This window comes from Rhipicephalus sanguineus, chromosome 2, assembly GCF_013339695.2.
Source record: "Rhipicephalus sanguineus isolate Rsan-2018 chromosome 2, BIME_Rsan_1.4, whole genome shotgun sequence".
NCBI classification, from domain to species: domain Eukaryota; kingdom Metazoa; phylum Arthropoda; class Arachnida; order Ixodida; family Ixodidae; genus Rhipicephalus; species Rhipicephalus sanguineus.
In genome coordinates, this window is record NC_051177.1 from 69,465,066 (window position 1) to 69,492,302 (window position 27,237).

A 27,237-nucleotide genomic window follows, 5' to 3' on the forward strand; every position below is an offset into this window, starting at 1 on the left:
TTACGTGTGCATCAGTCTTACAGTGACCAGACTGCTTTTTGGCTATTTTTGTCAACTCGGTTCTCTTCTCATCTGCTTTGCCACATAGCCATGATTTCTTCCATTGGAATTTGCAACCAGACTTCAACTATCGGTCGAACCACTTTTGGCAACCCTGCAGGTTCTACATCTGCAAACAAAACACTTTGAAAAATTAATTGAAATTGGCTTGAATACTTGAGTGATGGTGCTTAAGTGCTACACTGACCAGAGATGGAAGTCAAAATAAATGGTTAAAGAAAGGGTGAAGCTGACTGACAAAGAGTGATGTTTGCACTGCCTCTCTTGTTTATTTTCTTGTTGCATACATTTTGTAATGATACTGTTACTGTCCATTAATTTACCACTTTGTCATTGGGGCACACATGCCATCCTATTATCAATATGACTGGAGTCACAGTAGCGCATGGTTTTTGTATGACGTAGCATGCATTTGAAGCTTACCAACCAGCTTACTTTTGTGTTCCAGGTTTCTCCAGCAGCAGGCACACCTTCAAGATCTGGAAGATCTGGGGTGAGTACAGCAAGCGTCACTTATCTCTCATGTGATTTCTGTCATGGTGAATCGCAAATGTCGTGCCCTGAAAACAGATTCACCCCATTTTCTTTCTCCAATAAATCAAAGCATAAATGAACAGAATAAATAGCATTAAGCATAATAAATAATAAATAGCACAAGAAACATAAGTAAGAAAAGTAAGCACTGGTGTGCTCAACCATACCTAGTGACTGACGCTGATGTTAATTGTAACTGATACCATAAAACTAACATTTATCCAAATATTTCTAAACAGACACGGGATCATTTCTGCCTAGTTTGACTGTTGCAGGATCAGTATGCACTCAAAAGTAAAGTAAATAATTAAAAAGCTTATATGTGAAACTTTGGTAATTATACCTAGCTGGGAATCTAGATTTAATGAGCAAGTTATGTCTGCCTTTTTGAATATCCCACACCATGAGGTGATATCGTATTACCTATGGTTCATCACAAGGAGCTTTGAAATTTTTGTTTTTGAAAAAAAGAAGCGCTGTTATATTGACACTATTTTCAACTGTTTCCTCTTTTCTTGCACTTTTTCTTCCTCTCTTGATATTCCATCATCTTTCTGCAAAAATCATTAAAGAAGCGTTTGTAATAATAAGTGTGCATAGTGGATGATGTGCTTCTTTTTTTTATAAGCATGCTGAAATTATTGCTAGGTATCTTATAAACACTAATAAAGTGTGTAATCTTTACATTCTCATGCTTAGGTATTAGAACTGAGTAGTCGCTGACTTTTTCGTGCTATTGTTCTTCCTATCAGACGAGATGACTTCATGCGTGACGAGATTCCCGACTGCTCAGGGGGCTCTAATCCTAAGAGGAGACGACTTTCTGATGCAAGTCAATCAAATGGCCTTGTACAAGTGAAGCAGGAGCCAGGTATTGCAGTGCTTTTTGTTTCATGTAATAATGAAATTGAAAATGATGCATTAGTACTCTAGAGATATCCGTGACTGAAAATAACATCAACAAAGAAGTTCTTGCAGGTGTATGGTTTGTGATGGCACTATGCAAGGAAAGTAGAAAGATAGAACAAAATTTAGCTGCATCAAATGTTCATCGCATTTTACGCTCAGCACTCTCTGATGATCGAATGAACTGGCCAAGGCCAAATACTATATCCGAATTAACGAGAGTCTGATGCCATTAAATAATGCATGCACTTGCCTGGACCAGGGGACAAGTTTGAATAGTCCCATTTGCCTAGTTGACAATGGTTGAATCAATGAGGCTTTTACTGTAGCATCAGCCCAATTATATTGGCCCTATGAAAGACAAATAGCTGCCATATATATTTGGCTTTACTGGCAGCAATACCAACCTATCAATCGTATGTGACCTACTGGACCGACTTGGTACCAACATAATCCAATAAAACTCAGAGTTACACTCTATAACAAACATTAATATCCCCTGTAGCTATCACTTATCACTGTCACTTATAGGAGCTACAGAAAATTATACTGGTATTATTGCTAGGGAAATGGCATTGAGCATCTATACCACAATCTAAATGTGAGAGCACAGCAGGATCAAAGTAAAGCATGCTTGATCAGCATTTATCTTAAGCACACTCATATGCACCATCATGAGAAGGGAATGATTTTGTGCCTTATTTTTTGATGCCTATTTACCTTCTACATTCAGAAGCATTCAGAATGAATTTCTGTTTTATAAAATGACTGGTATAATAATGAAAAAGTGTGAATATATGGACTGGCTAGTTTTCTTTTATACATGCACTGTGCGAGCATTGCTAAATCAAGAATCCTACAAATAACTCATCTGTTTAACAGACAAAACTACATATTCGGGATCGTATACATATCAGTACAGTCGAACCTTGATATAGTGAATACGGATATAACGAATTTTCAGATGTGACGAAGCCATGCGAGGAAGTCAGATAGAACTTCGTTGTAATGAGGTTTTACTGTAATCTATATTGCCATGTTGCTGTGATCGTTAGGAACACGGTAACCTCAAGCATAGGTTAAAGAGCAACCTCTTTACTGGGCTAACTTGTGCCCAGCAAAACGAAAAACACTCAGAGTACAATGACAGCAGCGAGCACAGTTGTTGGTCATCGAAATCTGGTCAGTGGATCCAATGTGTTGGTTATTTTTACGTGAGTGCACGGTACATTCCAGCACAGCTGCTGGTGTTTGCATGTGTTCCACCATGTATTCCACTATTTGCGACCTGCATGTGATCTGACTGGAATTTGTTATAAGGTTCGAAAAGGTTCCGGCACGTGAAAGTGCACCTTGTAGATTTTCCCATTTGATTGCACTGTGCTAACATTTATTGCATGAAGACATCACGTGAAGCAATGGCATGGTGAACGCAACATGATTTATGTAGATTTTACTTACTTGCGAAATACACTTCACAGGCTGAAAGCTTAAAGGGGAAATACTAGATCACTTTCTTTAACAAGTTTTCCGTGCATGCTTTCAATGAAATGTATTAATCATTACAGCGTGACTATTTGGCTCACTGAGGGTGTCAAGAGATGAGACGTATGCAGACCGGTCATGTCTCAAATCAAGACACCTTGTCTTTTGGATGGTGTTGCACAACAACTACAGCGTGTCACAAAATGTGTAGATAAAATTCTCACATTTTTATATTGTGTCTCTGAATTACGTTGGGCATGCTGACATTTTGTCCATGATTTCATGCATGCAGCTGGGCCTTCAGCAATGGCAACGACATCATCAGTGACAACAGCAGCGGCGGCATCCGATGCTGTTGCGCCTTCGCTGTCTCTCGTGGATGACGAGTGCAGCTATGACGCTGCTGCGGGCGGCAGTTCGCTCGACGGAAGTGGCTTCGCGGACACTAACGTGCCCTGCATTAGCTTCCAAAACTTCCAGGAGCACACGTGGCTCCCACTCCACGACAGGACCCTCCAACCATTGTGAGTATATTAGCACAAATAGCCCTGTTTCACAAGTGAAAAGTGAATGTGAATACACTGTTTTGTTACTATGTATTCACTGAATAGCAATGTGTGTGTGCATGTGTGCGTGTGTGGACGTCGCAGACAAGCAGGATTGGAAATGCCCAGCAAATCTTCACCCCACAGTACTACGCACTGGCTACTTTCCCTCCTGTCTTAAACAGTAACGAATAGTTCAGTTTTAAACACTAACAATAATATTTTAAAAGCTTTGTACTTTTTATGCCCTTCACAGAAATGCTCAAATATAATTGAAGTTACTAACAAAAAACTAACCTGTAAGAATGAATGTGAGACACGAATATTGCAAATCTCTCAATCTTGACAGTGTGATTTTTCATAATTTTGCTGAATTAACTATGATTCACAAAAATAAGGGTCTCACAAAGGAATCACATTTTTTTTATGCTACTCTACAATTTTGGTCCTCTAATTTATAAAGTGTGATGAATTATCCTAGTGCTGAAGATTGGTTTGAGAACGCGAAATATCAAGACTGCGAATAGGGTTATTCACAGTAATGCAGCTACACTACTGGCATTAGCTTATTTTGTATGGAAGATACACTGCATTACCTTCATTTAGGTCATACACATGCCTTTGGTAGCATTTAAAAACCCATCCTAGCCTCCTCATTATGCCACACTGCCATGCTCAACATTTGTGCAACTCGCAGGCAGCCAGTTGTGTTCCGGGCCGATGCAGACAAGGGGTTCAACTTCAGTGCCGCAGATGAGGCGCATGTTTGCCAGAAGAAAAACCACTTCCAAGTCACCGTGCATGTGCAAGCCTTTGGGGATCCTGCCTATGTCAAGGTCCCCGATGGACGCCTGCAGAAGATTGATGCCTTCTACCTGCATTTCTTTGGTGTCAAGGTACGGATATCCTTAATGTACACAAACGGAGATGTTGCAATGCTGCTAGTGCACTGCAGCATGTAGATAGCTGCTTGACTGGTCACTGTCGACTGTTACCCACCATGGTATCTTAGCAACTATGGCATTGGAGTGCTGTGGGTTCGATTTCCAGCCACTGCAGTTACATTTCCATAAGATCAGAATGCAAAAATGCCTGTGCACTCATATTTAGGTGCATGTTAAAAAGAACCCTAGGTGGTCAAAATTATTTTTGTAGTCTTCTACTATGGCACACCTCATAATCATAATGAGGTTAATAATATTATGTACTGATTTAAGTAAATTCTTATTCATTTTTAGTTTACTTGGTATAGTGAAATAGTGAAAATATGTCGTATTTATTGTATTATGTACTATTATACTTTTTGGTAAACTTCGTGATAGTCCCAACTGCCTTGCAAAGAATTAATTGGTCCAGTCAAGCTGTCCATAGCAGCTTTTAGTCAATGAACCACTTCAGAACCTCTCTCTGGGAATATAAAATGATTTGATTTGATTTGTTATGGTACGTAAAAACCCCACATTTGATTTGTTTTCACTGTTGGCTGTTCCATACAGTAATGTCTTTACACTAACTGCACTGCAGTGAATCGAGCGAGTGAATTCACAAAGCTTCTTTTAAGGATGTATATTTTTTTTGGCCAGCATGGGACATGCCACACCATTACAACAATAACAATCAGAGTAACATCAAGGCAGTTGCTGTGAAAGCCAGTAATAGCAGCACTTTCACACACACACAAAAAAAAAACACGCTCTAATGCAGACTGTTCTATACAGCACTTTTCATGCATTGGTAGGAAAGCTAACCTTTTTTCTCTTGTGTGTGAGTGCATTTGATGCATAGTAGGTCAATATGCTAAGTTTCTGTCTTTTAAAGGCTTGTAATGCAAATGGGACAATTAACTGGAATCCACACACATGAGCATTGTTACGAAATGGTAGTGTCACTGTGAAGTGCAATATCCCGAATGCCAGGATTCAATACAATTCAGAATAAAACAGTGCCGAGTGGGATTGAGAGTACGAACAATGCATACAAGTCAACATTAAGGCTTTAACCCATATATGCCCAGTGTCCTACGTATAAGACGCTTCTTTGATGCACTCTAACATTGCTACTTCTTTAGCTGATGAGTAGCGCCACCTACAGACATCAAGCAGGCCTCATTGATGCCTGCTTGATGCGCTGTAGGTGGCGCTAGTTATCAGCTAAAGAAATAGCGATGTTACAGTGCATCAAAGAAGCGTCCTATATGTAGGACACTGGGCATATATCGGTTAATTGAAGCTACAGTGTGTGCCTGTTCAAATTACATACCATTATTGGTGAATAAGTACAGATTTAATCAAATCTCTGAGAGAAGTGCAGGTAAATCTAATTGTGTCTCCTGTGTGACAAAATTGTGCAGAGGGAGTCACCATCGCAGACCATCAAAGTGGAACAGTCACAAGCTGACCGCACCAAAAAGCCTTTCTATCCCCTTCCGTGAGTAAATATGATGGCACAGATCATTCTATCATTGCATGAATGTCCAACCAGTATGGTTATTGACATGTTTCATAAATGCATCAAATTTCAACTGTATTTGATGTTATTGTCTTATTATATTAGTGCCCAGACTGTTTCCTGTGCTTGTCAAGCAAATCCTCGGTTTCTATTTATTAAAAAAAAGATCTGTCCGAAATACAATCGCACCTCGATACAACGCATAGTGATATAATGAATTGTCAGTTATAAGGAAGTGAAGAACAGTCTTGCCATTGATACAGTGTTACAGATATATGTTTATAACGAATTTTGTAATATAATGAATATATATTCCTGTCATGCAACTTTGTTATAATAAGGGTTGACTGCACACCATTTATTTCACCTTGTACTCTGTGCCTTTATGAACAACACAATTCATTGCTCATACAAGTGATGTTGTGTGTTTATTCATGAATATACGGTTAACTGTAATATTAACTGTTTAATTGCAGGTTTTTAGTACATTTAATAACATTGAGGAATGAATAATTTCAAAGTTCAGTATTTACTCAATAAGTAATACTCTAATTTTTTAGGAAAACTGGCACATGTGGCGATGCATTCTTTATGCACTGTAAAATTTATTGCGTGTATTTCGGAATGCCAGGAGTAGGTAGAACAGCTTGGTAAGGTGACGTTAATATGCACCTGTGCAATCCTAATTTCCACAAAATTTGTGACTAATTTGTGATTAAAATAGTCAAATTCTAAGTACATAATACATGAGATCTTGGAAAGAAGAAAGTATGTGTGGCTCAAAGTGACAAAGGGTGTCACTGCATCGTGCGGACAAAGATAGCGATGTTGGCTGCACAGCCGACTGTCTATGCATGCTTAAGCATACCAGTGTTAAATAACTATGGGTAGGGTCCTCTATTACGAGCAGCGTAACTTTTTGTACCGACAGGTACCTTAGCATGGCCCACCAATGTGAAGGAAGAAGATTCATTCATTCATTCATTCATTCATTCATTCATTCATTCATTCATTCATTCATTCATTCATTCATTTTGAAAAGTGCCCATGGACAGCTCTGGGCCTTAGTAAAGGTGCACTAAGGCCTGAATTGTAGTTTGTCATTATAATGTGCTTCCTTCCTGCAGTGCTGTCTCTCGTCTTTTTCTGAATGATACACCTCACTAATTCACAGAAGTATGATATGGTGCTGGTGGTGGTATTTGTATGGGTGTGGTGAGGGAGGCGGGTCGAGTATCTCTTGCTGCAGATGATGAACTGTCTCTTCCAGAGTGAACACTTGGGTACCATTTAATACCACAAAAGAAGAGGGGGGGGGGGGCATCAAATCTCAACACTTTCAAGTTGCACTCCCCCTAAGCACTGACTGAACCCGATGTCACCATTATAGAATGTCAAGCTAGGCACTAGGGTAGCGAATTGGGCGAGTTGGAAAATGCTCGATGATGGTTGTTAGATAGCGCTTGTGTCGTCGATTTTTCTTCTTTTCGTCCGTGTTTCGTTTGCGCTAACCATCATGAAGCTAGGCACTGTCAGTATTTTGAAACATATATGCTCATTGTAAGGATTCTCCGAGATGAGTTACCTGTGAATAACGGTTGGCTAATCTATTTTTATCATGTTACAGTCAGCCCTTTATGTGGTTAGAATTCCTTCATAAAAGAATTGACAGTTTTTATAGTTACCTGGAACTTTCACTGAGCTTGTACGCTATATCTATGGCCACCTGCATCTATAATACGAGCAGCATGAGTGTAGTTTGCATAGCTGCTATCTAGTATTTCTTTTTTCTTTCTCATGGGCATATTGCATATAGTGCAAAGAGTAGCATGAACCAATGTGGTTTTATTCTAAATGCTTCCAGATGAAAACTTAGCACTAACACTGGTTCTGTTGGTACTACTGCAGGGTCGACTTGAGCAACAATCAAGCTGTGAAGCGCACAATAGGGAGGCTGCACTTCAGCGAAACGACATCCAACAATATGCGCAAGAAAGGGAAGCCTAACCCTGACCAGCGCTACTTCTACCTGGTGGTGAGCTTATGTGCACATTGCGGTGATGCCGTCTACACCATTGCAGCACAGTCCTCTCAAAAAATTATAGTTCGGGTAAGTTAACCCTCACTTACTGTTGAAGTTACGAACTGCACTTACTACTTTCCCCAATTGTGCTTCTTCGCCTATAGCCGTGTTTACAATGTTCAGTTTCATTGCTTTACATGTGCATTGCAGAAACTATTCCAGCCCCGACAGCATTAGCCTGAGTTGAATGCATGCTGTGGTTTAAGTTACATTAATTTTGTTGCTTGTTGAATCTTGCGTAATGACGACTGACAAGGAGTCACATCGACCAAATCCATTGCAGGCCTCGAATCCTGGCCAGTTTGAAAGTGACATGGAGCTGACCTGGCAAAAGGGATCAACACATGATGCCATTTACCATATGGTAGGTGCTTAATGCAACAGTACATCTGTAGCTGATTTCATTCGAATGTATTGCAGGTCTATAGTACCGCGTTTATCGATACCGGAGCGCACATTTCTGTAGTGAGCGCAGACCTTCGCCGCCGACTGCACAAAGTACTCACGCCTGCCGCTTCCCGTACACTCCAAGTCGCTGATGGAGGAACTCCTGCCGTTCAAGGGATGTGCACAGCCCGTGTTTCTATTGCCGGTCATCCTACATCAGTCCAATTTGCCGTCATTGAGAAGTGCCCTCACGACCTAATCCTTGGCTTGGATTTTCTGTCACGTCATTCTGCGCTCACTGATTGTGCAACTGGTGCTCTTCAGCTCGAGTTGCCGCAGCTTGCTGATTTTCCAGCCGACCTACCTCCACGTTTATGCTCTTGCCATTATGTTTGCTTGCCTCCACAAGCTGCGACATATTTCACTCTGTTGTCACGCGGTGTGCCCGATGGTGACTACCTCGTGACTCCTATTGTTGACGTACTGATGGCTCGAGACGTCGCCCTTGCTCACACTGTTGTTTCCGTGACTGATAATACAGTGACCCTTCCCCTTCTCAACGTCAGTATGTTGGCTCAAGTTCTTCCGCAAGATATGTCTTTGGCCACCATCTCTCCGCTTTACAATTGCAAGGTTGCTGATATGGACGCCGATGTTACGTCTCCATGTCATGATGCTGATCTCACTTTGCCTCTCGATGACATTAACAAGATGATCGCTCCCGATCTCACCACAGCGCAAGCTACCGGCCTCCGTCGTCTGCTCGCATCCTGTCGTGACATTTTCGACTTTGACGACCGCCCTCTAGGCCAAACATCTGTCGTGACTCACCGGATCAACACTGGTGCCGCCAGTCCTATACGCCGGCGTCCATATCGTGTATCTCAACAGGAACGTCAAGTCATTCAGAGTGAAGTCGACAAAATGCTTACCAAAGACGTCATAGAACCATCTTCCAGCCCTTGGGCCTCCCCGGTCATGCTCGTCAAAAAGAAGGATGGCAGCTGTGCTTTTGCATCGACTATCGCAATTTAAACAAAGTAACTCATAAAGATGTCTACCCTTTGCCTCGAATCGACGACGCCCTCGATTGCCTCCATGGTGCCCAATACTTTTCATCTATCGACCTTCGGTCCGGCTATTGGCAAATTTCCGTCGACCCCATGGACCGCGAAAAAACCGCTTTCGTTACGCCCGATGGTCTTTACCAATTCAAGGTCATGCCGTTCGGACTATGTAAACATGTATGGTGCATGGCCTCACCAGTCATCAAACCAGAAAGCCATGCATGCTATAATTACCATCGTAAAATCAACAGAGAATACACTTGTTGACACATTGTGTCTATGTTGTGCTCATAAAATATTACAATATACATTCTTTTTGCTTTTACCTTATTCTTCTTGCATTCAATCTATCATGCTCTTTTTTCTGTGCAAGGTAGCTAATTGGAGGTCCATCTTTCCTTGTTTTCTCTCTCTCTCTCACATTAAGTACTTTAGGTGACATGACAACCGTAAACAATATAAGAGACAAGTTCAATCACAATGCAAAATGATTTAATTCAGTATTTTACTTGCAGAGAGAACTTTGTACATGCACATGCTATATTGGGAAGCTATCCCATTACAGAGTGAGTGCACGTATAACTATTTCGTTGTTTCAGGGCCCCGTTGGAATAAACACTGAGAGAACTGATGAGAAACTGGTTGTTAATGGAAATATACTGCTGTCAGGCCATCTCATTCAGCCATCTGATGAGCGGGCAAAGTCAGATGTCATTGAGGTAAGTTGTTTGCTGTGCCCTAGATGCGTTCCCGCATACGTAAATGTCATTCATTTGCCTTCACCTACTAAGCATACGGCATACATGACCAATATTCTGGCAGTGAATTATGGGTAATCCCAGCTGTGTAAAATGGACAATTTGCTTGCATTGTGCACTGTACAAGGGGCCGTCTGTATAGATTTACAATAGCATATGCATGAGGAAAATTGGATAAATTCTTAAAAAACTGTTCTCTCACAAATATATTACAGCTTGGGATAAGCTGACGCTGTGTGGCGATAATATAGCTGTTTGCAACGAAGTTCCAAATTATGTATTCTCTTAGACGCCTTCGAAACTAAACATTTAACTTCAGCAATACAAATATAACTTCAAATAGAACCATTACCAGAAATGCAAACACGTTGACTAGGAGGATTGCGGCGAATCCTGACATTATGTGACAGTTGTGATAAGTTCGTCGTGTCACGGTTTGACATTGTCCCACTTTGTTTCCAGCTCGACACCAGAGAGCAGCTCAAGAATGTGGCAAACATGCGCATCTATCGCTACCGCTACATACCCGAGTACGTGGAGCATGCAGGCCTCAAAGATGCGACAGACACCGGTGTGTTGGCGCAAGAGGTGCAGCAGATTCTCCCTGACGCCGTGCACGACGGCGGTGATGTGCTGCTCGGCAACGGTGACTGTATCGAGGGTTTCCTGGTCGTCAACAAGGTTAGGCATTGTTGCTTGCCTGCTCTCTTCCGTGCTATCGTCAACTTATTCAGTGTGCTTTCTTATCTAAAGGATGACTTCATTTTATCCGAGTATTCCTTATATCAATGTTCATAATGACAGAGTTCAGCTCTTTAATGCTTTTCAAGGAAAGTTAGATCCCATCTCTACAGGGCACTGCTAATTTTACTAAAACCTTTCCAATCTGCCATGTAAGATTCTAGGGACAATGTATTGTCATGCCTTGTGTCACATGTCCATTTGAACCTTGACGTAATGAATTACCTGGTATAACAAAGTGAGTAAAAGACTGCCTCATTACCATTACAGTGTAACGATATATCTTTACATCAGATATAACGTTGCTATTGTTGTTACGTGTGACTTCCATACAACAAGCTTCGAATGTATTCGTGTGGTTACAATATGTTAAACAGCAGGAATTGGTTATGCAGCTAGTGCTACTGCTTTTCTCCTAAGTTAATTAGCAGCTGCCCGAATCGCCCATCAGTCTTGCCCTCTGTGTTTTGTTTACTTTACAGGAGCGCATTTTCATGGAAAATGTTGGGGCTGTCAAGGAACTCTGCAAGGTGACTGACAGCCTCGGGACTCGAATTGATGAGCTGGAGAAGATGAACCGTGCACTGAACAAAATTAAACGGGTTGACAGTGTCAGGTCATGTTCCAGCAGTAACAGCACAATTGTCAGGTGAGTTTAAGATAGAAAGGGCATTAGTGACCCATATCCCGAACATTTTCAGATGAGTTTTGAACATGTTGTATACTAGACACTGCGTACACAAACTTATCACATTTTAATTGTTAAGAATAACAGAGATCGAGAACTTCTAACTTATTTGTACCACAATACTGCATCATCTCATGGTATGTTGTATTGCAGACATTACATGAGCATTTTATTAGTGTCTGTATCCTTAGCATCAAGTTATTTCAAATTTAAATAATTAATTTACGAAATAAAAAAGTGTATGTGCATTTTGTATGCGTGAGACAGACATTTCGGAGACAATTTCTCATCAGTTTTTGTCATGCAGTCTTGTTTTCTCATATAACATTTAAAGGAGTACTGGCATTAACATTTTAATTGGTCATCATTTTACATTACATAAAAGTCTAAGATCCTAAAGCTTAGCAAAAATACTGATAAGCACCAGAACATACAGAATGGCTTGTCATGGTACTTGTTTCTATGAAATGAATTTGATATGGAGGAAGTGAATGCATCATAATGTCTTGTAGGCTTGCTTCATTATTATTATTACTACAGCTGTATTATAAAGCTGCAACATGAAGGAAATTTTCTATGAGCACTTTTATTGTACCTAGCCTGAACACTACATGACATCAGCAAATTTTGTTCTGCATTATGACTCAGCATGTCAACGATGGTAGTTGCAGGTCAACTTCATTGAATTAAAAAATATTATGTCTCTGCTAGTACATGCTAAATGTAATCACTTTGTGTGCAAGAAGCTACCCTTGTAGTGGCATTATATAATTTTGATGAATTACATTAAACACTGCTTCGATCATCGCTTTTCTGCCAACAGTCGCACTTCTTTCCCCTCCAGGAGGAATGCATTGAGGGGCAAAAAGAAAAACGAAAAACCCTTCTGCAGCAATAAGCTTGTTCAAGGAACCATAACCATTCTCATACTTGTCATGGCATTCTGGTGAGTGGCAGGCTTCCTAGTCTAGTCATGTTATCTAATATAACCTAATATCAACACTATCTGGTATTGCACTGACTGCAGATTAATTGGGGGGGGGGGTGCATATGGTTAATTTCCAGTCCATCTCATCACGTGTACCTTTGATGTGTGATACACCACTGGTGATGTATACTACACAAGTCTTACAATACAATTAAGGCAATGTTTCATTGTCCCAGTACTAGTAGTTGCTTTGCATTCTGCACCATGCCAACATGTTGCACCCACATGTGGTTAGAACGACTGTTATAAAGCATGTTGTAGCTGTAACATGATCCACGAAATTCAAGCAGAATGCTAAATCTTGCTATTGTTGTTAGTTGTTAGTGCTTCATCCTTAGAGCAAAACAGCTGAATTGGTTTTGTGTGAACAAACCTTTTTTTTTTTCTAAGTATAGTGTGTACCTAACCTGTAATTAGCTACAGTGGCCTAGTCAAAGGACACTCAACTTTGAATCATTTCATAGCCTTCATCATTCATCACATTCATTATTCTCTATGCTCTTAAGATGTTTAAGTATACCTGAATGAATAGTTGGATCCCATGTAATGATGAGCTCTGACAAGTTCATGAGCTGAGTTTAATATAGCGTGTATACACTCAAACCTCATTATAACAAAGTCACATCTGCCACGAAAATAACTTCATTATATAATACATAATATCTGGGGTTTAACGTCCCAAAACCACGATATGATTATGAGAGACGCCGTAGTGGAGGGCTCCGGAAATTTCGACCACCTGGGGTTCTTTAACGTGCACCTAAAGCTAAGTACACGGGCCTCAAACATTTTCGCCTCCAAACTTCATTATATCCGAAAATTCATTATAAACATTTATTTGTAACTGTAGTTATGACAAGATTATTCCTCATTTATTTCGTTATAACCAATAATTCGTTATATCCGTGTTCGTTATATTGAGGTTTGAGTGTATTGTAAATGCAAGCATTATCTACCAAAATATCCCTAGCAAGCACCCCTATCCGAGAAAGCGCCCCCCTTCCTTTTTCGGGAGATTTGAAATGGCATTCACCAATGACTGAACAAGCCCCCCCCCCTCCCCTCCCGCCATTTTCACTGTCTCATTCATTGTTTTTATTCGCCTAACGAGGGTGCATAAAAACAGTTAATGGATGCGTATGCAATGAAGCATTACATTGGAAGCACGGGTATGCATTCTGTATTCTTAGCGGATCTTCCGCCGCCATCTTGAATTTTGATCCACGTCCAAGCAAGGGCCCCTCCTCCAAATCTTGTTGGATTATTTTTCAATGTAGGGGGGGATGCTTGCTCGGAATTTCACAGTAATGTTAATTTGTTGAATCCTATGTTGTAACCAATTTGTAGCACTGCGTGAACAATATTCTTGTTCTTCATCCCTTAATGCTTATTCTTGGCCATTTGTAATATATTCATTATTTTCAGCCTGGCTGCCATGGCATCATTGTACATTCTCGAATGGCAGCGAAGAAATGATCTGGTAGCGAATAGTTCAATCAATCGTCATGTGTAAGTACTCCAGCACTATGCATTATTTCTTGAGCAACACGACCAGTAAAAATTAATGTCGCGTGATTGCAGAGTTCCCAGCACAATGCTTAGTTGCTCTTGTTATGCTCTTAGGCAATATATTATGTTTATATTACAATACTTGAGCATACTATCTATACTATTAAGCAGTTAGAAAGTACCCACAGTTTATTTTGCATATGTGTGTAATAGAGGCATGATGGAACGCAACCCATGTGATTTAGCAATGCACAGTTGTCGTGGGAGGGAAAAAAGACATCTCAGTGATACTGAAACTACAAATATACATTGCAGCTTTCAGGCCATGAACAGTAAAGAAATGCACTAATGGTGATGGTAATAGCGGTTTTACCAGATTAAAATCACAATTTGAGGCAGTATGACATGTTTGAAATGCACTCAGAGGGAAGACTAATGACTCTTTTCGTTCTCAATTTGTGCACACAACATGACATTGCAATATCTTGCATCGCTTCAAAGAGAGAAGGTGAGGAGAAATTGTATAGCTTGCAGATTATATATAGAAGGTTTCAAGTCACAAGCTAGTCATAATACAACATGCTTCTGATATACTTAGCCCTTTGTACCTGTAACCAGCGCCATATCCCCTTCAGGCACGAATTATGATGCACTGTCTGTAAAATGATTCCAAGGCACTCAGTATTAATTCCAAGGAAGAAAATGAAGGAATGTGTTGTTTTGTGTGAGTTTCCGTAATTAATGTTAATTAGCATGTAATTAAATGGCTAATTATTCAGCAATCAGTCAGCTTCAATCCTTGCATAAAAATAATCAAACATTAGGCCCAAATGCATGCACAGTTTGTTTTTTGGTTGTACTCATTTCAAGCAAAGGAAAAAAATACTCTTGACATTGGTCCTGGAACGCGGCACGTCGAACGATCATCAGACATGGGAGTGTTTCCAGCAAAGTGATCTTCTGCAGCAATACGCAGCACAGTGAAGTTAACTGATCGCTATTTGTCCACTCAGGAAGCCTGCAGGAATGTGCACACTGCGTTTCAGGCCATTTGAAGAAACACGGTGCGTGACGCGCCTCCGAAGTTGATGTTGACACCACCGAAGTTGACACTGCCGCTATACTGCCGCTGAAGGGGATATGGTCATAGAGGACTCTGAGAATACAGTCGAGCCCGACTATATCGAACTCGTTTATATCAAATTATCCCGTATATCGAACAATTTCTAAACACGGTAAATTTACATTGAGAATATATAGCAAAAGTTAGTTACATCGAACGAAAATAGCAACGACAACCGATATATCAAACTCCATGTGCCTCAAAAGTGCCCCAGCAAGTTGGCTTTCCCTCGCGGTGGCGGGGAAAACTGCCGGCGCCACCCTAGAAAAAGTGGTTTAGACCCAGCTGTGCACGGCCGAACACCCCCCTGCGAAAAATGATCCTGGCCTGCTCGCAGCGCTTACAGCCAATCAGAGGCCGTCGCGCTTTCTCCGAGGCGCGGAGGCAGTACAAGTGAGCGCCATTTTTTCTTTCTTTATGCTTGCGTGCCTGCTGCTGCCTCTTTTCCACGAGTTCAGCGTGGTCCGTGCTGGTGGTGTTGCCTGTTGGCGCTCTGTGAACTTTCTTGGCGCGCTGTCGTCATGGCTTGTGCAAAGAGGCAGAATTTGCCGTTCGCCACGAAACTCGAAATCACAAATCGAGTCGAGCGCGGTGAGAAGAAGTCCGGCGTCGCCATCGCATACGGATCGACATTCAACGAGTTCGTCAGTGCGGACGATGATGTCGCCATCATGGGCCAGCTACAAGATCAGGAATACGTTGCAGACGTCGTGCCGACCACGAGCCAAAGCGACAGCAATAAGGAAATTGACGATGGCGCGTTGCCTACATCTTCCGAAGTGATTAGTGCACTTGCATTGGTCCGGCGCTATTGCGTGAATATACAAGGCTGCTCCGACTCGTTGGACGTGGAGGCGTGCGTGCTGTCGCAGGCAGCGAAGTTGTTGAAACAGAAGAAAATCCAGGACTATTTTGTTTTAAAGTAGGGCACGCAAGTAAGCCACCATATTAATAAAGTACTTTTCTTATTTGTATGTGCCTTTGTGTCATTAAATCCTATAGCGGGCCTATATCGAATTATGCCATATATTGAACTAATAAACGTTTTTTGGCGAGTTCGATATACCCGGGTTCGACTGTAACTTTAGAACTTACATGTGAACTTTAGAACTTACATGCACATTGAGTCACTCTTGGTGCATTCTGCATGAATCATTAGTTGACGGTGCTTATGTCTCTCGCACAAAATTTTAGAGTGCCTGTAAACAGCAGCAGCCAAGCAGAGCAGGGTACAAAAGGGCACAGCAACTCTGTTGACAATGCAACTAAATACAAGGACCCAGCAGACTCGACTAAACTTCATCATGATGAAAATGGTAAGCTCATATGTGCACCAAATGTTTTTTTTTTAATTTAAAGAAATTTTGAAAACAGTTGCAACAACGGTTCATAAGATACAATGTCCAGTGGTACCTTTCCATCCTGTATATAGCGTGTACTCAAGTGGTACCAGCATTTGCTGGCTGTATCTTATCAGTTGCAAGCAAACAGAATTAAAGAGAGGTTATGCAGTTACTTTTACTTTTATGACCAGTTTTCACTGGTATGTGAAAGCTGACAAGACAGGAAACCCAGAATCGGTTCCAAGTCCTTCTCTAAGCTCTTCATGGAGTTGAGGCATGATAACGGACACCTTTGGTAACATGAACACTTTAACACTCTAAAGTTTTGGATGGCTGAGAATCAGGTCAGATTTAGCATTAGTTATATCTAGCGCTATCACCACTTTTTGGCAGACTACGCTGGAAATTGGATGCTTGCATATCTTATCTTCTTACTTTCTGTAACTTCTCTTTACACTGTTCAATCCTTGTTAGCCACATCTTCTTACTCCTTACACAGTGCCGTGTTTGTTGTCCCAAGATCTTTCTTTTTTTTGTTCTGGCTTGCTCATTCACCTGCTTCATGTAATTCTTTTTCATTTTTGTTCTTTAAATGACGTCACCAGCAGCTAATATTTTATTTTGCCGTTCAAGAGACCATGTAAATGACACACTTCGGACTTTGGATAACTCACAGAACCGCTCACAATTGCTTCCTTCATACTTGTTTATTCCTCTCATCAGAGTCCAAACTGCCACCCACCACGAGACGGAAAGGAATAGACTCTAGCAATTCTGTGCCGATACCTCCAAATGCTGCTGGCCCAGCAACACGGTGGACTCACCCGCCAACAACACCTGCACCTCCCTTGGCCACAACTTCCGTGCCCATTCTGCAGCCCAAGGTAAGGCCTGCTTGTTAACACGAAAGTGTTTTATGCCGGGGTCCACCAAGACTTCAGTGACGTATTTCCGTCACAGAAATGACGTCGAAAAAATTGACACGATCAGATGGCAAAGAAAAAAAGTTCCGTCAACGCGCATCGAACCAACGACCGCTCAGTCTCCAACAACAACAGCTGCCGGGCACGCTATCCACTGCGCCACGGTCACAGACTCTAGAGGCTTTACAAACGTGCCTTCTATATCTACCACTCTCCCGGTCGGCGCGGTGGTGTTGCCCTCTGGGAGCGGTAAAGTAAAGGAATTCGTCATTACTGTGGCCTCCGCAATTAGCACCTGCAACGCGTTACACGTCCGTCCCATTCGGTGCCTTTCAATAGATGTTCAATTTTGTCAATGCCTTAACACACCGCGAGGTGGCAATCTTAGCCCAAGCGTCGTAAAAGCGTCGGCCTCGCTCATAGCATGACGCTAATCCAAACCGAAAATAGCTCTGCGACGCGCGCCTGCCTCACCTGGCTGTAACACCGCGTGCCCCGCTCACGCGCTCGCCCCGCGAAAAATCGCGGCCGGGCTACCGGGGTGGCACGACGCGCTTTGCGTTTGCCTCTAGTCCGGCTGTGCTGTTCAATCATATTTTAACATGCCACGGGATAGCGACCAAGTTCTGCGTCCAATATGCGACGCTCTTCTGGCTATCACACATCGTTCTCTGAATACGCTTTCACCGTTAACTGCTACAGCTACCACAAGGGTTTGTTTAATCATTTAACATGGACGTTAGTCGTCGGGATGGAGATGCACCACCAATCATCAAAGTGGGCGCATCCACGTTAAACGGTGCTATGTCTGCCAGACATCAATATATATTGTGCAAACTCTCGTATATCAATGCACAGTAAACATTCAGTTACTTCTGCAGGGCACGCTTTACTTTCGTGTTATTCCGATTCCTATGACGGAGGGATCAACCATCTTTTTTTTTGTATGTTTCCCCAGAAGAAAAAGATATAATAATGATAAGACTGAGATGTTTCATCAGATATTTAGAAAACTCTTGCTTTCAAGTTTGATTCACATATTTTTTTCTGAAGGTTTAAAGGGACACTAAAGAGAAAGACGATTTTTCTTATATTAGTAAATTACTCTTTCACAATTCCAAAATCACCGCACCTGCCACCAGAAGAGGCTGTTAAGCGAGACTACACGCAAAAGAAAATGAAGGTGGTGATGCCCACCCGCACCAAATGCCGTGATGTCATAGATTTTGACGGCGTCTGCTATGTCCTACGTAGTTCCTGAGCAGTAAAAATGAAGTACACTGTCCTCCGAGGGGGCCATAGACTTAACATACCTAGTTTCAGGATATTTCGTTGAGCCAATGTCGCAAAAATATGAAAAATGCACTTTGAAATCTGTGACGTCACGAGCAGAGATTTCGGTGTGAAATTAAACAATGAAACTTTGACCTTAATTTGCTCCTCTAGTAACAGACCTACGATAGCGAAATTAACAACATTGGAGTTCTCAGAGTACAATTTATCAATCTAAACCGATTCATTGCTTCACTTTAGTGTCCCTGTTATGCAGGTTTAGTGTATCGCGGTTTCTTTCAATTGAGGTAAGGCCTCTGACCGGGAAAGGAAGGAGCCATTTTAAATGCACACACAAAAAAACTTTATCACTCACGGAAAAGGGAAGGAAAAAAAATACAAGCAACTGAAACACATAGAGTCAAGCTTAGGCTACGTTAACGCTATAGCGACTGGTGCACTAAGACTTATCAAAGTTCCGTAGAATGTTCCAAAAACGAAAACAGTCACCGGTTATAGCGACGCTTGAGTTGATGTGAGCGGCGGTCTCGTTGGTAGGCGCTTGCGTTGGCGGCGAGGGCCCTCGTAGAGCGGACGAGGAGTCAAGTCGTCGCAGAGGTCGTAGAAAGTAGCACCCTCAGGCACAGCATGCAGACAACCTCTATGCCCACGTACGCAACATGGAGGTTGGCGGTAGGCACTCGGGCTCATCCCGTGGCAGGCAACCGGCAGCAGGAACCCGCTCCCCCAACCGGGACGGTGAAGTCTGCTCCACACGAATCGGGACCAGCTGGTCGGACAGCAGGAACGCCTTGTACCCACGAACGCCCATTTCTGAGGACGTCTGGAGCCTCCGACGCTGTCGGGCCCTTCGTGTTCAAGTCCGCAACTCGACGACACGGACCCTAACACAAGCGTGTTCCTCTTCCGGGCTCTCCGAGTCTGACTGATTGCATTCGAGCCTGTTGTCGTCTTCCTCCGTCTGCCGTGCCACCATCTGATTGGCTCCCGTCCGCTCACACGTGCCATTCCCCGCCGACGTCGTCCTTTTCTACGTGCCGCATGTGCCTGTTGTGTGGTGCCTCTGTGGTGCCACACCACCGCGTTTGCAGCACTCGCGACACCACAACACAGCACCGAGTACACCGCACCGTCTTACTGGTCTTACACTCACTCATCACAGTCCCTTAACATAGCAAGATAATAGCCAATAGCTGGAGAAACTCTCAAACATTGAAAAATGTCGACTTTTGACATTAGGCATGCTTTGCTGAAATTCAAGAGCATTTGTAATAACATTGTGATCTTGCACTGCTCTCCTATCTATTGCTTGAAAAGAACACTAAATCTGGACACAACGTCAAGAATAATGAAGGAAAAATTATTGGTGAGCAGTCAGAAACATTGGAATCACTACCTTCTGCAGTGATGGCAGTTCCAACGAAAAATAAAATAAAAATAAAAATATAACCACAGGATAGGACAGGATCCACCATTGAAAAAGAAATGTAATAAGTGTTGGTAAAATATTATTTACCACCTAAAATTAGTAAGCAATGCTCAACCACTTATAATGAAACTGTACTTATCTGGCACTGAAGCATTATTATTATTACTTATTATTACTAAACATTTTCTTACATATTTTAATCTGCTTTTCACAGTGAAGTCCCACATCTTCAGTGACAATAGCTATAGTTTGTTTGCCCCGTACAACTGAATTTATTTCAAGCGCTTCTTTCAATTTAGACCTTCCCTTAAATGAATTAAAAGAAGCAGCTGTAAAGGAACATGACATTGAGTAACTATTTAATGTGGCTGTCTTCTTGCCGTACGAGCAGTTGCACAAATTAGTTACATACAGAAAGATCAACTCATGTACATTATACATTGGTTCACACATGCATAAAAGGGCCTGTTCGGTTCAGCTAATAATGCATTCCAATTATACGTGTGGCTACCCAGCCAAATTGTACATGTTCATGCACATGAAACATAATAGTGCATTTTGGTTACTAATTATGTTGCCATTTCCAGGTAGTTAAAATCTGTATAATAAAATAAGTAAAATGAAGTAGCACTTCTCAAAAATTACTGTAGTTTGCCTGGTCATGTGTTTTTAACTTTGCATCAGCACATAGATTCAGTGTTAAAGGGGCCCTCCAACACTATTCAACCCCCCATTTTTTACTTGCGGGTTGCGTAGACTGATGGCTGGGGATAATTTTAGCATAAGTTTAAGCACCGATATCAAATTATTTAGTATTTTAATCACGCGTTGAAGTCGCTACATCGCTGCTGACCGCATCAGCGCGTAGTGGCGCTTGCCAGAACTATTGCGGGCGGAAATGACGAAGATGGGCGCTGGCCTATCATTGGATAAATGTAACGTTAGAAGTAATAACGGCGTTGCATCAAAGTTGAGATTACTATTGTGTTTCGTTTTTCTTTTCTGTGCTTTTTCAATGAACTCCAAATAGCCGCCGTCGCAACAAAAAATATCACTACAACCACAAAGTACGACAGAGGCGCCGGTTGCCATTTCGCCTCTGGTTGCTCTGGCTTTCTTTTTTTTTTTTTGCCTGCGCCGGTCGGATGTCCATATGAAACGCTTGCCCCTCTTCCTTCTTTTTGCGTCTGTACGTTTGCGAGCTGCCTCTTTCCGCATGTGCGGTAGGCTCATGATTGTTGTTGAAACGGTGCAAGTAATCCTCTTCGTTGAATTGTTGTCGCTGCACACTTGTAACTCGTCGGGCTGCTCACCGAACAACCCGCGTAGGGGCGACCGTGTTTAACCGCCCATGCCGCTCCACAAATTCCCTTCTCAGAATGAGAAGAGGGAATGACATGGAATGTCGTTGTAAGGAACAGCAGACAAAGCCTCCCCAGCCTCGCTACGAAGCAGTAGCGCCCGCTCAAGTTCTGACAAGTCAGGAGGAACCACGTTTGTTACTATGGCAACGACGTCAACAATACGTTGGAAAGGAGAAGCAACAATGGTGTGCGAGCTTCCCCTACGTAAGAGCTTTCAGCCCATTTCATTGGAGCGCCATCCGACGTCACAGCAGAGAGTGAAATGTGGTCACGTGACCCCGCGAAAATCGAGTTGAGGGCAGGCATTTTTTTTCTTGTATTTTGAATTTTCTAAATTGAATAACTTCGTACTGCGTGCCGTTATCGCTGCCGTTCTTGCTGCACTAGTTCGTCCGTACTTCAGTCTACGCAATCCACGAGTAAAAAATGGGGGGTTGAAGAGTGTTAGAGGGCCCCTTTAACATGAAAAATGAAAGCAAAAGAGAAATTTAATGAGAGACACATGCAGATGCTGGTTCCAATATTGGCTGAATTTTCATCTTCACCAAATCTGTTATCCGGAATATATACATTGCGTAACAACACATCAGGCTGACTGCTGGATTTTTCTGCAGGTGATTGGTACACCCCCGGAATGCTTAGACGGTGTGCTGGCATCATGTACTGCCCACTGCTGTGTGGCTGCCATTCCTGAATCTCAAGACAGCAATGCTCAAAGGGTGGGGCCTGCAGTTGTTGCTTCTACAGAGGCCTCTAGGTCATCAGGTAATGAAAGTTGTGATTACGTTATGTTGTACAGACAGTTCTATTCAACAAAAAGCTTCCTGAACAGTGAAGCGTTAAAGACTTTAAAAGCTCGGTATGCAGGTGCCCTTTGTAAAACGAAAAACAACTTAGAAGCATCTACAATTTTTTTATTGAAAGCACGCCAACTCCTCATATATGCTAAGCTGGATAACCTGACCATTACTGATCACTGTATTTGTTGTGCATTCACATAGATTAGTGAATCCACATTGGTGATAGTGTGTAACTATGACTCATTTGTCATCTCATATTTCATGTTTTATCTATAGTAGTCAATCTGCTTGCCAACGGTGTGCTCAAATTAGTAAAACTGAAGTTACTTAAGTTTTGTAGTTGTAGATTTCAAATTCAAGGCATGAGTATGAGGCACACTGTTGCGGGGACTCCATACTAATTTCAGCCAGCTGTAGTTCTTTAACATGCACCTAAATCTAAGCACATGGGTGTTTTCGCATTTTCAACCCATTGAAATGCAGCCACCATGGCCCAGGATAAAACCCTCTTTCTTGTGCTTAGCAGTGCCACTTAGCGACAGTGGTCAGTGAATTAGTAAAATACCAGACAGATTGGAGGAAAAGAAAGAATTGAGGGACTCGGTACTTAGTTGTGTAATGAACATGCAAAGGCAACACACAGTGAAACCATGCAGATAGTATATCTAATATTAAAGGACTAATACTCACATCAAGCAGGCAAGTTAAGTTCACTTACGTTAAGTATGCTTCGGAACTCCGAGTGACACTTCAGGGCAAGCGGTGCTAAGCCAGAAAACAAAGCACACTTGTAGCAAAGAAGAAATGGTGACAGACTGTGAGCGTGTTTTTTGAAAATGTCGATGAAAAAAAAATTCACATATATGATTGTTTTAGTACACTGAATTACAAGTAAAAACAAAGTTATTATTTTCTCACTAAAAATGCAGCAAAGTGCGTTTACGAAACTCACTCCGACCTGAGTATACTCTTCTGCAAGTGACACAGCTTACTAGAGCTGTACGCGGGCCGTATTTCGGAGCCCGATCCCGGCCCGGGCCCGCTGACTTTGTCGAAGGCCCGCCCGAGCCCGACGGCAAAGGGCTGCGAGCCTGCCCGGCCCGGCCCGGCTTTTTGAAGGTTCGCTGCAAAAACAAAACATCGTTTTCCGGTAATTTGGCATTTTATTGAGCATATCAAATGTGATCAAACGACACACGACGAACAGTCTCTGTTACACAGATTACAAATTGTCATGCAAAAACAGCAAGCAGTCCAACGATTTAGGCTTCAACGAAGTGCGGCACTTTTGCCCATGCAAGCGTCAGCTTGCATGAAAACGATCTACGTCGGATCGCTCGTCGCTGTCGCGTGCATTTTCACTCATATGGGATTTGGCCTCAAATCTAATGCGAACAGTCGCGTGGCGCCGTCACTAGCTCAGGTTGTGTTACTTCTCTGTTTGTCAGAGTGCAACAGAGGCAGTGCTTTACCTGCTCCCCTTTTGTTTAAAGTAGCGAATGGAAAGGAAAAGCGGCAAAGGGCGGTCGCGGAAAAGGCGCTGTATGCGTGCTGGAAAACAATTCCTGCTCATTCTCTATATTTCGGGTTTGAGTCGGGCTTTGCGCCGGGCCTGAGCCTGGCCCGATAAAACTCCAAGTAGCCCGAGCCCGGCCCGCGACCGAGGTGAAAATACGTCGGCCCGCCCGAGCCCGGCCCGCGGGCTGGGTCGGGCTCGGGCTTTCGGGCTACCCGGAGCCCGTGCACACCTCGACAGCTTACGTCGTTTAGATTTGGTAAAGCGCACTTTAACCGAAGTGTACCCGCCGTAAACAGACTTAACTTGCCTGCTTGACACGGGTGCAAGTCACCTTACTTTGACTAAAAGTACACAATATGCTCAAAGCAGCCATAACTTAAGGAAACATTCTTGAAATATAGTTGGTTTAGACATCGAGGCATGGTTACTTTAGTACTCCAATTGACAGAGGAAAATAAGAAGAGTTCCTGATCTCTGATATTTTTTTTCTGTCAGTTGTGCAGGGTGCTTGAAAAAACATGCCTCAGCAAGGCAAAATGCATTTTGCATTTGATGTCACGAAAGTGCAGAGAAATGTTTCCAACCTCAATTATTTCTTGCAGTAGATAAGTCCAACAACAGTGTACCAGACTCGCCGGACCTGTCCAAGGCAAAACAGCCACTGGATGATCAGCCCTTGTTGGACCACCTGGCTGACACAGGCAGTGGACGGGTGTTTGTGGACGTGCAAGACAACAGTGCCCAGTGGGGCAAGCTGGGGGTGGTTCCCACTGCCCTCGTGCCACCCACGCAGCCTTCCCTCGAGCTGGGCTCTCTGGCAACAGTTGTGGAAACTGACCGCGTCCAGGATGCCGAGGTAAAGCGTGCCGATCACACAGACAATGGTGCCGACAGCATCGATGCATTGGCTTCTTCCCATCGCCGTTCCAAGGCCATGAGCAGCAGGAAAGGTCTGTGGAGTAGTGCCACTTCTGTCGTACTGTTGACTTTTTATTTATTTATTTATTTATTTATTTATTTATTTATTTATTTATTTATTTGCATACATCTGTGCACCTGAGTGGTGCATGTGTTACTGAGAATATGCCCCGAAACAATTATGCCTGCCATCTTTCATTATTTCATTTATTTGTGTCATCCTCGGGTATTGCTTGGTTCTGGAATGAAAACACGCATCTGCTCTAATGGCATATTTATTCTGGCAACCTGTAAATCAATAATGTTCAAAGAAAGAATGCCATCTGCCCATCATCTTTAATTTACGTTGTAACCTTTCTACATCTCAACATTATGTGTTATTATCTGTCTCATCACTCATTGAGCTGTCCTTGGCTTCCTTTCAAGTTTCTTTGCTGTCCTCCAAATGTTACACATGATACTTATTATTGAGCAGAAGAAGGTGTCAATCTTTTCCTAAAGGAAACAACTGATACACATGGAGACAGAATCGAAAGAGTATAACAACCTCGTACCAGCATTGCAGTTTGGTTTTACAGTTGATGGTGAGGGTTCTGCGACATGCATACTGCGAGGCAGTCATTCTACATGACAGGCCTACCGCATCGGGCAATCAAGAGAAGCTGCTTTAGTGCAAGTCATTGTGGTATCACAAGCATTTCAGTGACATCGCTGATAAATCTTTAACTATAGCGGTTGCTGTTTTCGTAATTCCAGCTTCAACTCTATACAGTACCGACATTCGGCAACACAGGACATTGCAATTGAAAACAACATGGGTGCAGCATCCCCAAAGCTAACTGAATACTGTTGGCACTTCCCTTTAAGAATACTATGTGCATGCATTGTATTTATTTGTACCTGCATCATGCAAGCATCACAGGATGCACGAAGTGTGTCTGCATGCACATGGATGATAGTTTTGTGGTGAGTGTGTCAGGCTGTTCGATGCAGTTGCCTGCAAAAGCTACAATTATATTTCAGATTCTCTCTTAAGCTAAGCTGGTATATTTGATAAACATTAAGAGTGCAGTAAACTGTTGCTGGATGTCAGTTTCTTAGTAAACATATGTGTAGTGGGCTCTTAACTTCCACCCAGTATAATGTGCCCTTCACGTTTGGCTACAAAGAGCAAATGTGTTCTAGGAATTCGAGCAGGACTATTTCAGCAACATGCAACTGTACTAACCTATTGTCAGGTTTTTAAAGCTAAAATATTGCATTAGCAGCTTCTCTTGCAAAAAATTAATTAATTAAAAGATGTGCACTAGTATAATTTTTTATTTGTGCAGTACAATTGCTATTTTCTAATGCTAAAATGTTGATAATCTTTACTGTGTGCATATATTCTGATCCAGGGGGCCACACAGTCGTCCAGTCACTTCGACTACTTGAACTTAATGTGACACTTGGCCAGGAGTACTGCAACACTCTACAGTGTGTCCTGAGGTCTGGGCCTACATTCAGCTATCTGGTGCCACTGTCACGTTATATGCCACTGCAGTATGTTACTCTGCAGTTCAGGTACGTTGTAGGTCCATTCACCACATCAGAAAGAAAAATGAACTATAAGGTTGGAATGCTTATGCAGATGTCATTAAACAATAAAAAGTGCCATTTTAAGGCAGAAATGTGTGTCAGTCTGCTGCACTCACCAACACATGTGCAGAAAGGTGAAAGGCGGTGATACTAAGTAGAAACACTGCCAAGATATGGACTTGCCAGATTCTGGTGCCAGCACCGAGATTTCACGTGTTTTGTACTCAAAATTTCCGTTTGTATGCACGTTGACACTGAGCAACTCTTAGTGACACCGTGCAAGTCGATGCCAACAGAAATTCCTCTGCCAATATCTCTCATGTCCATCCTACAACATTTTCATTTGCCTCGGTGTGTAAATGCCTCTGTGTGCCATTTGCCTCTGTGTGCCATGTCAGTGCGAAATGACAGTAGGCAATGCCAACTCTAACCAATGCCACCAGACATGCTAGATGTGGGTCAGTAAGTGTAGAACAGCTTCATGTGCATTCTCCCAATAGGCTTTAGCATGTGATGTGCATGGGGCTTGTATAGGTTGAAACTTGGGTGAGGTGGAAAAGATTGATTTAGAAGGTGTTTACAGTACACGCATGTTCAGAAAATGTGTGCACTGTATTCATATTCATTCTTCACGGCAATAAAGCCAGTTGAGAGTTGGCACTCTTTTGTCTGTGCCTGTCTCTTTTCTTAAACATGTGTCGACTGTAAGCACCTACCAAATGTATTCGCATGAGATCGTTAAAGTAAT

The 27,237-nt window shown here is 42.4% G+C and overlaps 1 protein-coding gene across 1 annotated transcript in view; it reads left to right on the forward strand.

Moving 5' to 3' along the window:
* LOC119383142 (myelin regulatory factor-like protein) overlaps positions 1-27,237 on the forward strand; it is a 118,756-nt gene that overhangs the window by 84,446 nt on the left and 7,073 nt on the right. The window contains exons 7-23 of the mRNA XM_037651155.2: positions 509-553; positions 1,347-1,465; positions 3,278-3,509; positions 4,228-4,426; positions 5,881-5,957; positions 7,887-8,088; positions 8,345-8,425; positions 10,115-10,234; positions 10,736-10,954; positions 11,497-11,663; positions 12,526-12,648; positions 14,116-14,199; positions 16,517-16,638; positions 17,389-17,549; positions 22,289-22,439; positions 24,596-24,943; positions 26,309-26,474. Coding sequence (XP_037507083.1) covers positions 509-553; positions 1,347-1,465; positions 3,278-3,509; positions 4,228-4,426; positions 5,881-5,957; positions 7,887-8,088; positions 8,345-8,425; positions 10,115-10,234; positions 10,736-10,954; positions 11,497-11,663; positions 12,526-12,648; positions 14,116-14,199; positions 16,517-16,638; positions 17,389-17,549; positions 22,289-22,439; positions 24,596-24,943; positions 26,309-26,474 — 2,616 coding nt within the window. The remainder of the gene's footprint in view (positions 1-508; positions 554-1,346; positions 1,466-3,277; positions 3,510-4,227; positions 4,427-5,880; positions 5,958-7,886; positions 8,089-8,344; positions 8,426-10,114; positions 10,235-10,735; positions 10,955-11,496; positions 11,664-12,525; positions 12,649-14,115; positions 14,200-16,516; positions 16,639-17,388; positions 17,550-22,288; positions 22,440-24,595; positions 24,944-26,308; positions 26,475-27,237) is intronic.